Source organism: Microtus pennsylvanicus, chromosome 18, assembly GCF_037038515.1.
Source record: "Microtus pennsylvanicus isolate mMicPen1 chromosome 18, mMicPen1.hap1, whole genome shotgun sequence".
NCBI classification, from domain to species: Eukaryota; Metazoa; Chordata; class Mammalia; order Rodentia; family Cricetidae; genus Microtus; species Microtus pennsylvanicus.
In genome coordinates this window covers 29,526,003-29,539,528 of record NC_134596.1, presented here as the reverse complement: position 1 = coordinate 29,539,528, position 13,526 = coordinate 29,526,003, and the positions used below count along the sequence as shown (strand labels likewise).

At 37.8% G+C, this 13,526-nt stretch overlaps 1 protein-coding gene across 10 annotated transcripts in view; it reads left to right on the top strand.

Moving 5' to 3' along the window:
- The window catches only part of Cpeb1 (cytoplasmic polyadenylation element binding protein 1), a 104,855-nt gene that overhangs the window by 13,021 nt on the left and 78,308 nt on the right, over positions 1-13,526 (top strand). For all 10 annotated transcript variants that reach the window (XM_075953326.1, XM_075953325.1, XM_075953330.1 and 7 more), the window contains exon 2: positions 8,024-8,192. Coding sequence is in view for 4 of the 10 variants with exons in the window: in XM_075953323.1 (XP_075809438.1) it covers positions 8,024-8,192 (169 nt within the window). In the remaining 6 variants the exon portion in view is untranslated. The remainder of the gene's footprint in view (positions 1-8,023; positions 8,193-13,526) is intronic.

Here is a 13,526-nt window from a genome sequence, read left to right as displayed (position 1 = left end):
CTCTTCATTAGAAAACTAGACAGTGTGTGTTTGTTGCCAATGGTAAAATTTTGAGCTCAGAAAAAAATTAGAATTTTGAAAAACATATATTTGATACAGTATATAATATACTTAAAAGACTCCTGATGAGAGTTGTGATACTGTCGAAAGAAATGTGTTAACCCTTAGACTGTATGCAGAACTCAGTGAACCCATATTTATCACATAATTGGCATAAGGTATTATAAAGTCAGATGTGGGTTAGAAAACAAGTCCATCCAAAATATGAATTGGACTTACAGATTTTAACAGCATCAGAGGGACACATCCATATGCTTTCAGTTGTCAAGCTGCCATTAATCTTTAAGGAGGTAATGCTTATAAGGCTTGATGTATCAAAAAGAATAATCAAAATTATCTGAACGTATCTTATTTCCAGGAACTAATCTGAAACTGAATTTTCTTGATATGGTTCAAAACAATACATGTCAGCAGGTTAAATAAAATGTAGCCAACTTCTATTAAATTAATGTAAAAGCTGGAGGCAGATCTGGAGCTATGGCTCAGCAGTTAAGGGCACTTGCTGCTCTTGCAGAAGACTAGGGTTTAGTTCTCAGAACCTACAGGGTTGCTAACTACGGTCTGTAACTCCAATTCCAGGAGTACTTTACAATGTTAATTTTAAAAAGTTGTTTCTCCCAAATTGACACAGTTTCACTGCAGCAATGGCATCAAAAGGTTTTGATGAGAAAATGCTAACAGGTCTGTCTGTGTCTAAGCTCTTGAGATCCATCCTTAGAAATGTTAGCGGTGTAAAGAGTTCTGAGACTGAAATATTTAAGAACTGTAGTCCTATATGAGAGGTTTTCCTATTTGTGTTTTTCATAGGAACATACAGGCAGAAAGAAAAATCCCGAAAGGTTCAAGAATTGCCCATTGAATTTGTTTGAGTACAGTAAACCTAAGCAAAAGTCAAAGTAACAGAAAATAATCTACATAGATACTTCCCAAGATTATTATACCAAAATGTATTTTGGCAATTTGCCTTAGACTTACACTAAATATACAGCTGAACATTTTAGTGAGTTTTATTTTTAGTTTTTGGAGACAAAGTTTCTCTGTGTAGCCTTTGCTGCCTTAGAAATTGTTCTGTAGACCAGGCTGGCCTCTAACTCAGAGATCCACCTGCCTCTGCCTCCTGAATGCTGGAATTAAATGTGTGCACCTCTACTGCCCAGCTTGTCTTAATATTTTTTAAAAGGCCTGAATGTTCCAGACCTTAACTAAGGTGATCCAATTAAATGGAAAATGTCTTATTCTCAGGGAAAAATTTTAGTATAAACACAATTTTTAGAAGTTTCTCTAAATTTTAATCACGGACTCCAGCTTTAAAGCTCTCATCTGGTCTTTTTCAAAGAAAGAACTGGTCTGGAGGTGAAGGGAAAGGGCGGGAAACTGTAAACAGGGTATATTGTGACAAGGAAGGAATCAGTGTTTTATAAAAAACAGAAAAATACTCAAGTATAAATCATTACTAAGGTGTTTTTTATATCCGTGTTTAACTTTAGTCCTATATCTGTACATTTTAGCTTTCATTATGTTTTAAAGCATCAAAATATATTTGAACAGGTGAAAAAATAAAAGCATCATGATTCTTGGATATTCCCAATGCTATTAAATATAAAAATGTTAATACATGTAAATACTCTATTTGGTAATTTTGTTATAAGTCCATGTATATTTATTTGTGGGATAGTAAATATAAGTAATATAAGTAAAATATAGTGAATATAAGCAAAACAGCACAGTATTCAGTGCTGCTGTGGTTTGATTGTTGTCCTTGTATGTATATGAATACATGTTTGTAATGATTTATGCTAGGTAGACATACTAATTATTATTATTATTATTTATTATGTATACAGTATTCTGTCTGTGTGTATGTCTGTAGGCCAGAAAAGGGCACCAGATCTCATTACAGATGGTTGTGAGCCACCATGTGGTTGCCAGGAATTGAACTCAGAACCTTTGGAAGAACAGGCAATGCTCTTAACCACTGAGCCATCTCTCCAGCCCCAAGACATACTAATTATTATAGTTTTCATAGTGATAGGACATGCACGCAATTCTTAACTACAATGCACTTTTGTAAAATAATTAAAATAATTGAAGATTTTAAGCAGACATGAATTTTATTGAATTTTAAGAGCCTCATTAAGAGCATAGTTTAATCACACATAAAGTCATGTTGCTTGTGGTACAATATGTCACTGGAGATGTCCTTCAAACAACAAAATTTCCTGGAAATCATTTTTTATTTCAGTAGTTAGGGATTTTCGTTCAAATGTAGCATAAATACCATTACAAAACTAGATTTGACAAAATTCTAGAATATATTTTATTCTGATAATACCAGAATAGTTGGAAATATTATCATGAGTAAAAATTCAAATTTAAAAATAGAATTATTGCCTCTGAGAGTAGCAGCTGGGGGCCCTCACCCTGCATTGTCTTGCGTCTCTTGGCAGGCATACCACTGAGGTAGGTATCACTCAGGGACGGCTGAGGTTTCACCTTCCGCTGGCTCTGAATGTCCTGCTGGATTATAGGGACCCATTCTGGGGGAACTGCAGCTGCCCAAGGCTCTGCATCAGCTGAAGCTCCATCCTGCTCATCTCAGGAACCCCCCTCGGGAGCAGGGGCGGGGCTCGGCAGGAAGATCCCAACTATAGCCCCCAGCGCTTCACTAATGCCCACCGGGCATTTGCTGACGACCCCTAGCTTTCTCACCAGGGGACCGTTTCCCCCTTCCTTCACAGTATTTAAGAAATAAAAGTCGGATTTTCCTGGCCAAAAAAAAAAAAAAAATAGAATTATTTTGAGTGTCCAGAATGTTTACTCTTAGAAAACAAATGAACAAGGGGTAATGTTTTCCTGAAAACTAAAGACAAATGATAATTAGACATTAAAAACTCACATCTGAAGGAATAAACTGTATCCTTAATCAACAAACTTGAATTTGTATTGTTTTGTTTTTATTTTTGACAGGGTTTCTCAATTAGGTAGACCAGGCTGACCTCAAACTGCCTGCTTCTGCTTTCCAAGTGCCAAGATTAAAAGCGTGCACCACTGCTGCTGGCCCAAACTTAAATTTAATTTTAGCTTTTTAAAGTCCATGGGAGGGGGTGGTGACACACAGTTTTAATCCCAGCACTCAGGAAGCAGAGACAGACAGATCTCTGTGAGTTCTAGGCCAAACTGGTCTACAGGAGAGAGTTCCAGTAGTTCCAGGACAGCCAGGACTGTTACACAGAGAAACCCTTGTAGAGGACTAACAGTAATTCTCTTGAAGGTATCGCTAGTGTAGTTGTGTTGTTGAGTAAAAGCAGGCTGAATCTACTGAGAACACAAGAACAATGGCAGTGGGTTTTTGATCCTACTGCACGTACTGGCTTTGGGGGAGCCTAGGCAGTTTGAATGCTCACCTTACTAGACCTGGATGGAGGTGGGCGGTCCTTGGGCTTCCCACAGGTCAGGGAACCCTGATTGCTCTTTGAGCTGATGAGGGAGGGGGACTTGATCGGGGGAGGAGGAGGGAAATGGGAGGCGGTGGCGGGGAGGAGGCAGAAATCCTTAATAAATAAAATAAATTAAATAAAACAAAAACTAGAGATGGTGATTGAGTGTCAGCCAGCAGGGCTTTTTTCCAATAAAGCAGTTCTAGATTTTTTTTCTACCATATACACAATGTAGTGATTTTATTTTTGAGCAAATGTAATCTTCATGGGGTGGATTTACGTTTTTACCCAGGTAGAATGGTAAATGTCTATAATCTCAGAGTTTGGGATACAGAGGCAAAAGGATCATGAGTTCTAGGCCATCCTGAATTATAAGATCCTGTCTCAAACACACTTTAGACAAGTCATAATTGGTAGTTTGAAACCAAAGGTGTAAAATCAAACAAAAGGGAAAACCCACCTCATTTATGCTAAAATAAATGTTTCTTGATGAAGGTAGCTTGAATAATACATTGGAAGCATACATGTAATAGTGATGTCATTACCTACATGGAGTTGGATATTTGCAAAAGTAAATTATTTACTGAGAATTCTAGCCATTTAATTCTGTAATAAACTCTACCACTCACTTTTTTTTATACCTTGGGGGTAACTCAGGCTCACAGTAATAAAAGGTGGTAGCCTTGGTGTTTATATCTCAGAGCCTATGACTTTGTCTTTTTTAACGTAAGGATTGACATTTTAGGGAAGGAATATTTCATTGTGCAAAAAGAAAAATGAATTTTTTTGTAGCCTGAACTTTTGGAGGTACAGTCAAGGCTCAGAGCTGTAGGAAAACATTGTTTTACCCTTAGAATATCAGTTGATACCACTTGAGAATTGAGGCCTGATCTAAAAATAGTTTGTGTTAGTAGATTCTTCATGAGGCATTCTCATGACATGTAGGTAGGCAGCACTAGTTTTATCCTGAGGCCAGTTTTTTGTATATCATCAGTTTTAAATTTTAAAAGAATTAGCATTTTTCTCTTTCTAGTATTGCGTGTAAACCTGTTGACCCTTGAGTTTAAAAGTAGTTTATTGTAAATTTTTGATTCATGTAAAAGCTTAATTTTTTGTCCATAATAAAAGACTTAAAAGACAAAAGGCTCGCCAATAATCTCATTTCATGGCAAAATATGCCAAAACAGAAGTTACCAGGCAGTAGATTAAGAAAAATTCTTGTTACAGTAAAACATTGTTCTGAATTCAGAACTACATGTTGCTAAAAGTTAAGATAAACCAGTGGTTCTCAACCTTTCTAATGCTGTGACCCTTCGATATATAGTTCCTTATGTTGTGGTGATCCCCAACCATACAGTCAATTGTTATTTCATAACTGTTTTGTTACTCTTATGAATTGTAGTGTAATACCTGATTCACAACCACAAAGGGGTCGTGACCCACAGGTTGAGAACCACTGAGTCAGACTCTATAAAGTCAATACTACTTAACTATGGGAGTAGATAGTTTCAATTTTGAAAATAAGAAATATACATTCTTTTAATTGGTACTTTAAAAGCATCAGTCTATTTTATGTTGGATTAAAGTTTTAGATAGTTGTGTTTGTATGATATCTTTAGTATTTTAACTAAGCTTCAGAAATCAAATGATTAGGAATGGATACCCAGGCAGAGAAGGTCCTGGGGTCATCAAACAAACAGTTGCCTTAGCCTTTTCTTTTTCTTTTTGATTTTTCAAGATTGATTTCTCTGTGTAGCCTCGACTGTCCTGGAACTTGCTCTGTAGACCAGGCTAGCCTCTAACTCACAGAGATCCTCCTGCTTCTGCTTCCCAAGTGCTGAGATTAAAGGTGTGCACAACCACCGCCTAGCAGTTGCCTTAGGTTTTAAATACATTTTTTCTCACTTAATGAGCACATGGATCCTTTCTTCAGAGATCCCTGTAGTTGCCTCTGACTCATGGTGTAATTATATTAGTACTGATAGCATTAATTTGCTCAGCACATAATTAGGTGCCAGGCACTGTGGTAAGTACTACCTGTGTATGAATTCAGACTCCACATGCCACAGTATTATACTTTCATGTGTAGTGTGCGCATAAGGAAAGTAATAGACTATTAGGGGTATAGCTTGAACACCTTGATTATTTTTATTCTAATTTCACGGTCACCTTAAAAAAAGACCTGTAATTTGTGTACATAAGGAAGGGGGCATGCCTGGTGACATTGGGCCATCAGGAATATGATGCATCTTCCTAATGGTATTAGTGAGGCAAAGTGGCTGGACAGATTCTTTAAATTAGTTTTTTTTTCTAGCTACTTGAAATAATAAGCATTTTAGACCTTCTTCCTGAGGAATGACTTTCTCTCAGAAGGATTCCCAAATCTGCATGTGTTCCCTAGACTATGGTCATGTCTGTCTCATTGGTCCTCATCTCTCCTGCAACTGCTGTCAGTCTATTAGACTTACAGCTAATGATTTTCTTGCCCTCAGAAGTGGCCAAGATCCTGAGATTTTATTTATAGCCCTTGCATTATAGTAAACGAAAATTAGGTTTTTTTTCATTATTAGAGGGTGCTTAATTTTTATTTTTTTTAAGTAACTTCTGATGTAGAAGACACACTCCTAACTCCTTAACCTGGTTTATGAAGCTTTTTCAGTTCCTCTCTTTGGTACCTAACACTCTGCTGTACTGGAACACTTTTTATAATGTCTTCCTGTTTTCTGTGTTGTTCTTTAGACCTCTTCCTTTATCCAGCTTCCCAATACATTGTGGATTAGAGGGCAGAATATGTTCCCAGCATGCTGTAGCTTGTGTTGTTTGTTTATAACACGACCAGATCTTAGTTCATTGTCCAGACTTTCAAAGTGAATCTTTGTCTCACTTGTTAACCCTTGAGGTGTTGCCAATAGACAGAAGACAACTAATTAATGTTTATTAGCAGTGAATGAATAAAGCATATAGCCTTACAATATGCAAATTGTAAATGCATGCCTTTATGAAGTTATAAAGTGAGGTATAGTATCAACTTACTTAGAAATGTACAATTCTGAAAAGAGTGGTATGACTTGGTAGGGTTTGGTAAACAGTCTTGCAGAATTGAGTTTTCTGGTGGCCTTTGAAAGCTTCAGAGGATGTTTTCAAAAGCTTAAATCTGAAGTAGGATATGAAACTATCCATTCAATACCATTCTACAGTTTGTAAACTATAAATACATTTGGTCTTTCTCGTGATCACCTGGATTTTTAATAGGCTAGACAAAGTAACACCATGCTGTTCTGTTCTGTTTTGATGAGAGAAGCTGTAACTGTGTGCTGGTTTTCCTTACTTGTTCTGATTTGTTTTTTTCTTCCCAAGTTATTTGGGAATAATTGCAGTCCTTAAACTGATCTTCCTTAGAAAGTTAATTCTGTTCACATAGTTGCAATCCTATCTGGGAAGCTAAAGCAGAGGATAACTTTGGATGTCCACCACTCCCCAGCTGCAGGCTGAGGATATATTAAATTCTGGGCCGATATTTCTCAAACAACAGTTAGAGATCAGTGTAAGGGTCTAATTTCAAGGAGTTCTGAGTCATCCTATGTGAAAACCTTTCTTGAAAAAAGAAAAGAAAATTCAGTCTGTCAACCAGTGTGTCATTACTTAAAACATGTGGCCTTGAGTGCAGAAAATGAGGGAACTGAAAGGTGAAGAATGATACCAGGTAGGTAGCTGCTCTTGGTACTAATAGATAGTGATACTGAACATTTTCTAGAGAACACCAGAGTAGTCTTATGTAGGGCTCATTCATGAGTCTAGGTCTAAGAGTATTGTTTTCTCCAGCGATGCCTTATGTGGCTTTTCCTGCTCTTAAGCAGGTTTATGTGTGCTTCTAATGACTGTCTTACCTTTGGGTGCTGCTACTCTCATTTTTGATGCTTGCCACATATGCACCAGGCACCATGCTTTATACAAGTCACCCAAAAGTTGGTAGGTCATCTTTGCCCGTTTCACACAGTGGGGAGCTGAGACACAGGTGACCTGTTATGTTTAGGGTTTTTACACAGGTGAAAGGTTATTTATGAGAGCATGGAAAACTTAACCAGTGGAGACACCACTGATAAAAATGTCTCCCTCCCTTAATATGTCATCTTTTTGTGACTAGCTTCTTTCACATTTTCAAAGTTTACCATGTCTCAGTGCATTTCTTTATGTCAAACAATATTCCATTGTGTGGATATACTGAAGATTTCAACCAAGTCTGTCTAGTTCTGAAGTTCATGTTATTGCTTACATGTCATGTTAATTCCTATGTGTGTACTGCTGAATTAAGAGGTTCTTGAGGAAACACCTTTATGCTTTAGCTGGTACAGTGTTCTGAGTTCTCTGTTCATAATAAGTATTTATTCAATGCTTTGATATGTAGGCAATAAACTGAAGTCCTTGTTACATTTTTAAATTCATGGTATTGTTTAAAATAATAGAGTCAAGTCTGTTTATCATTCTATATAAGTACAGAAAACCTAAGCATGTTTTCTCATGTCTAGGAAGAAGAAACAGGAAGGATAAAAGATTGCTGGGACAACCAGGAAGTTCCTGCATTGTCTACATGTAGCAATGCCAATATTTTTCGAAGGATAAATGCCATTTTGGATGATTCACTGGACTTCAGTAAAGTCTGCACAACACCCATAAATCGAGGAATTCATGATCGAGGTAATTGAGATTTGAAAAATGGGATGCACTAGGCTAGTCTGAAACTACTGCTAAGTAGTGTGTTCTAAAGGTCTTCATTGAGAAGCCTACTAAGAATATACTGGGTGTCTGGCAGTACTTGCCCCATTTCATGATTTACATTATGGATTGGACCCCTTTGTATGTGGAGACTGCCTGTGATTAGAATAAAGATAATCTGTTTTATGTAATGTACAGGAAGAGTTGATTTAGAAAGACTGAAAGCCATATTTATGTGTGGAGTGGGGGTGGTGCAGACCCGTAATTCCAGCTTCTTAGGATGTGGAGACAAGGAGAAATAAAAGTTTGGGGACCACCTGGACTACATAGTAATTTCAAGGTCAGCGTGAGGTAACTAGCAAGACCCAAATGTTAGTCTGGGTTTGAGCCCCAGGACCACAAAGGAGTATAATGTGAGCCATATTGTTAAAGACTTGGAGTAGCTATTTAAATTGTGGATCTGGAGACATGTCTCAGTTGTTAAGAGTACTTGCTGCTCTTTCAGAGGATCTGGGTTTGGTTCCTGGCACCAACATCAGGATGCTTGCAACACCTGTAACTGCAATTCCAGGGAATTTGACATCCTATCTGGTCCCTCAGGGCACCAGGCACACATGGTGCATATACTTATATCTAAGCACTCACATAATATACATAAAAATAAACCCTTAAAAAAGTTAGAGTTGAAATAGATTTATTATTTAGTTCAACATACATAAAGTACTCTTTGTCAACATATAACCAGTATAAAAATGGCCTACTAAGCTGTGTTTCTACTCCATCACTCTCTGTTCTATTCCTCTGAGCATAGGGTCTTTTCTTTCACCAAGCATAGAACTCACTGTATTTTGGTGTCCTCACCCCCAACTTCCTGGTAGACTGGTAGCTAACAGTACCCAACAATCCTGTTTCTACCCTTCCCTAGTGCTAACATTATAGCCACATATGGCCACCTATAGCTTCTTGTATGGAAGAACTCAGGTTCTTAAGCCTGTGCAGCAATCTTTCTTACCCACAAAACCATCTCCCCAGCTCAGCTCTCTCTTATTAGTACTGACTTTGAGAGTGAAGTGAATTCATCATAGTTGATTAGTTACATAGAGTAACCACATGTAACTGGTACCAATTGTGTTGCATGGTGCAGGCCAACAGACATGAAATTTTCCCATGTAGGAGACTGCTGATCAGTACGGGAGGGGCAGCTTCTTAAGATAGCTCTTGTCAAGAAAGTATGGATGCCTTAACAGCATTTCATAGTCTTTTGAAGGAGTTGGAACATGTCTTAAGAATGTTGATGGAATGTTTAAGTCATTTTAGAAGAAAGAATACATTTTTGTAATAGCCTGTCTTTGGACCTCCAGATCCTAAATAATAACACAGAGTTTTTATTAATTATGAAAGTTTGACCTTAGCTTAGGCTTGTTCCCAAATAGCTCTTAAAACTTAAATTAGCCCATGTATATTAATCTCTGTTCAGCCACGTGACTAACAAGTGACTAACTTCTCAGTACTATACGTACTCCATGTCTGGCTGGTGAACCTCCGTTGCCTCAGATTCTTTTCCAGAGTTCCTATCTTCCCAGAAGTCCATCCTAGCCTCTTGTGCCTGGCTCTTTATTAAACCAATCAGAAGGTGCTTTAAGCAGGTGCTTTAAGTTATGTTGTTTAAGTAGGAAAACTTGTACAAATGAAGATGAACATACTAAGTGAATTAATCCAGTCTCAGCAAGACATATCTTTTATTTCATACATAGACCCTAGAATTTTGTATATGTACATAAAATAATGTGTGCATATATGACATGAAAGTAGAAGCAAAACTGCCTAGGAGAATAAAAGAAATTTTTTCTTTGTTACTCTGGTCTTTCTGAGTTTGCAGATAACAACTGGGAGGGAGAGCCAGCTTTCAGACCTCTCATGACTGATATATCTGGGTCATGTGGTAAATTTTTTGTTGGTTTGTTTTTGTTATATATATATATATATATATATATATATATATATATATATAATCATCTTAGCTTCCTTTTCTTTCTTTTTTTTAATTTATTTATTTATTAAAGATTTCTGTCTCTTCCCTGCCGCCTCCCATTTCCCTCCCCCTCCCCCTCCCCCAATCAAGTTGTTGGTTTGTTTTTGAGGAACCTCCATACTGATTTCCGTAGTGGCTTGATTATATTCTCATCAGCACTGTAGAAGGAGTTACCTTTTGTCTACGTCCTAGTTAGCATTTGTTGTTGGTTTTTATTTTATTTTAAAATGTGTGTGTGTGTGTGTGTGTGTGTGTACACCATCGGGTACAAGTATTCATAGAAGCCAGAGGTGTTGAATTCCCTGTAGCTGAAGTTACAAGGTAGTTGTGAGCTGCCAGATGTGGGTGCTGGGAAACAAACTCTGGTTCTTAGTAAGAACAGTAAGAACTTTTGACCTAAGAGCCATCTTAAAGCCCTGTTTTCTTTCCTTCCCTTCCTTCTGCTTCCCCTTCCCTGTTTCTCCTTCCCTCCTATCCTTCTTCTGTCTTTTTCTTTCTTTCTTTTGTCTCTTGGAGTTGGAGACATGTTTTCCTTAGGATTTTTGTGTCCACTTTAGAAACTGTCTTGCAGTTACCTTTAATGTATACTGGATGTCAGTCATGCTAGCCTCTTGAAGCATATTAGAAACTTCCTTTTATTTCCTGTTCTAAGTTTGTATAAAAACTGATGTTACTGCTTAAGTTTTGATGAAATTCACTGGTGAAGCCTTCTGGATATGAAATGCTTTTTGTTTTCTAAGGTAAATTTTTAAAGTTATAATTGCATTTTAAAAATAGATACAGAAATATTATACTCTGTATTCTAAGTTTTGGTAAGCTGTATTTTTTTAGGAATGTCTCCATTTCCTTTACATAGTCAATTTATTGATATAAATTTTTATGTAATAGCTTCTTTTAATCTTTTGAATTATTAATATTCTTGATATTATTAAATGTTTCCCTGACTTTTTGTCAGAATTTTAAAATAAGATCTCAGCTTTGGTTTCCCATTTCTATTGTGCAGTTATTGTGTGTGTTGCAAGGGATGCTGGGGTACAGATTAGTGGTAAAGTGTGCACGGCTCTGGCTTCACTCCCATGGGCCATAGGAGGGAGATCATTGCTTTGAACATCATTGAGTTTCTCATTTTTTTTATGCCTAATGTTTTTAATGCTTTCTTTGGACCTAGTACTTTTTATTTATTTTTGGTTTTTTGAGACAGGGTTTCTCTCTCTGCAGCTTTGGAGCCTGTCCTGAAACTAGCTCTGCAGACTAGGATGGCCTCGAATTTACAGAGTCTGCCTGCCTCTGCCTCCTGAGTGCTGGGATTAAAGGCTTGCACTACTACCACCCAGCTTAGTACATTTTTTAATATTTAAAAAAGTTTTAAAAATTTATTCCTCTCTCATGCAATACATCATGCAGTTTGTGCCCCCTCCTGCCCTTCACTCCCTCCCTCTACTTCCCTTCTCCCCCAGAGCCACTCCTCTTACGTTTGCATTGAGAAAAGAGCAGGCCCCCCAGGGATGTCAACTGAACATAACATGATACAGTAACTAAGTACAAACCCTCATATTGAGGCTGGACAAGACAATCCAGTAGAAGAAAAAGTATCCCAAGAGCAAGCGAGTCAGAGACACCCTCCACACACTCCTACTGTTAGGCGTTTCATAAGAACATCATGTACAACCACAGTATATATGTAGAGGACCTCGTGCAGACTCAAACAGACCCCATGATTGCAGCTTTAGTCTCTGTAAGCCCCTATGAGCCCTGCTTAGTTGATTCTGTGGGCTGTGTTCTCCTGGTGTTCTTGAACCCTCTGATTGCTACCATCTTTCCTCCCGCTCTTCTGAAGAATTTCCCTGAGCTCTGTCTAATGTTTGGCTGTGGGTCTCTGTATCTGCTTCCATCAGTTGCCGGATGAAGCCTCTCTGATAAAAGATTGGGCTATGTACCCTTCTATGAGTATAACAGAGTATTGTGTTTGGTTCTATTCTATGACTCTGGACTCTCTATCCTCCAGTTCCTGACGATCTAGGCAGTGTTGGACATGGGCTTCCCCTCATGGAATGGGGCTCTAGTTATATCAGTCATTGGTTGACCACTCCCACAAATTCTGTGCCACCATTGCCCCAGCACATCTTGCAGACAGGATAGGTCAAAGGTTTTGTGGCTAGGATGGTGTCCCAGTCCCACCACTGGAAGCCTTGCCTGATTACAAAAGATGTAAGGTTCAGGTTCCATATCCCCATTACTAGGAGTCCTCATATTTCTATCAAAATAATTTAAAAATTTTAAATACAATATATTTGAGAATTGCATGCATGAATACAGTGTATTTGTATCTATTCATTCCTTACTCCTTTTACTAACTACTTCCAGATCCATCCCTTAAAAAGTTTTTAGAGTAAGGGGTTTCATTTTGACATTTCTATATATACATATGGTATACTTAGATCTTATTCATCCCCTGTCGCTCTTTTTTTTCTTCACAGTTCCAATAGTCTCCTATGGTTTGAATGAGAAAAACCCCCATAAGCTCATAGATTTGAATGCTTGAACACCAGGGAGTGGAAGTATTTGAAAGTATTAGGAGATGGGCTTTGAGGGTTTTAAAAGTCCAATCTAGGCTAGGCCTAGTGGCTCACTGCCTGTGCATCCAGATGTAGGACTTCTATAGCACCATGTCTGCCTGCATTCTGCCATGCTACCTACCCACCACGATGATGATGGGATAAACCTCTGAAACTTCAAGCCACCCCAATTAAATGCTTTCTTTTATAACAGTTGCCATGGTCATGGTGTCTCTTCACAACAATAGAACAGTGACCAAGACATGTCCCTTTTATTTTCATGCCTCATTTTCTTCCCTGGATTTCACAGACAAAGCATGTGATGCTTTGATTTCAGTTAATGTGATGAACCCAGTTCTATCCCATTTTTCTTCAAATAGCATTTTATTTTTTTAATGATGAAATAAGACCCTATTGTGTATAGTTACATTTTCTTTTTCCATTTATATATTCATGGGCACTTAATAATCTGGTTATCATGAACAGTGCAGCAACAGACGTGAGTGCAGATCTCTCTATAATAAGCTAACTTTGATTTGAGGTGGGGTGGGATTTGGAGTGCTATAGCTGGATCACATTGAAAGTGTTTTGTTTTTTATTCTTCCTTTGTGGATTTTTTTTTTTTGTGTGTGTGTGTGTGTGTCTGGTGCCTGCCTCCTTCCCTCCCTTGCTCGCTCTCTCTCTCTCTTGGCAGCCCAGGCTTGCTACAACTCAAGATATTTTCAATGC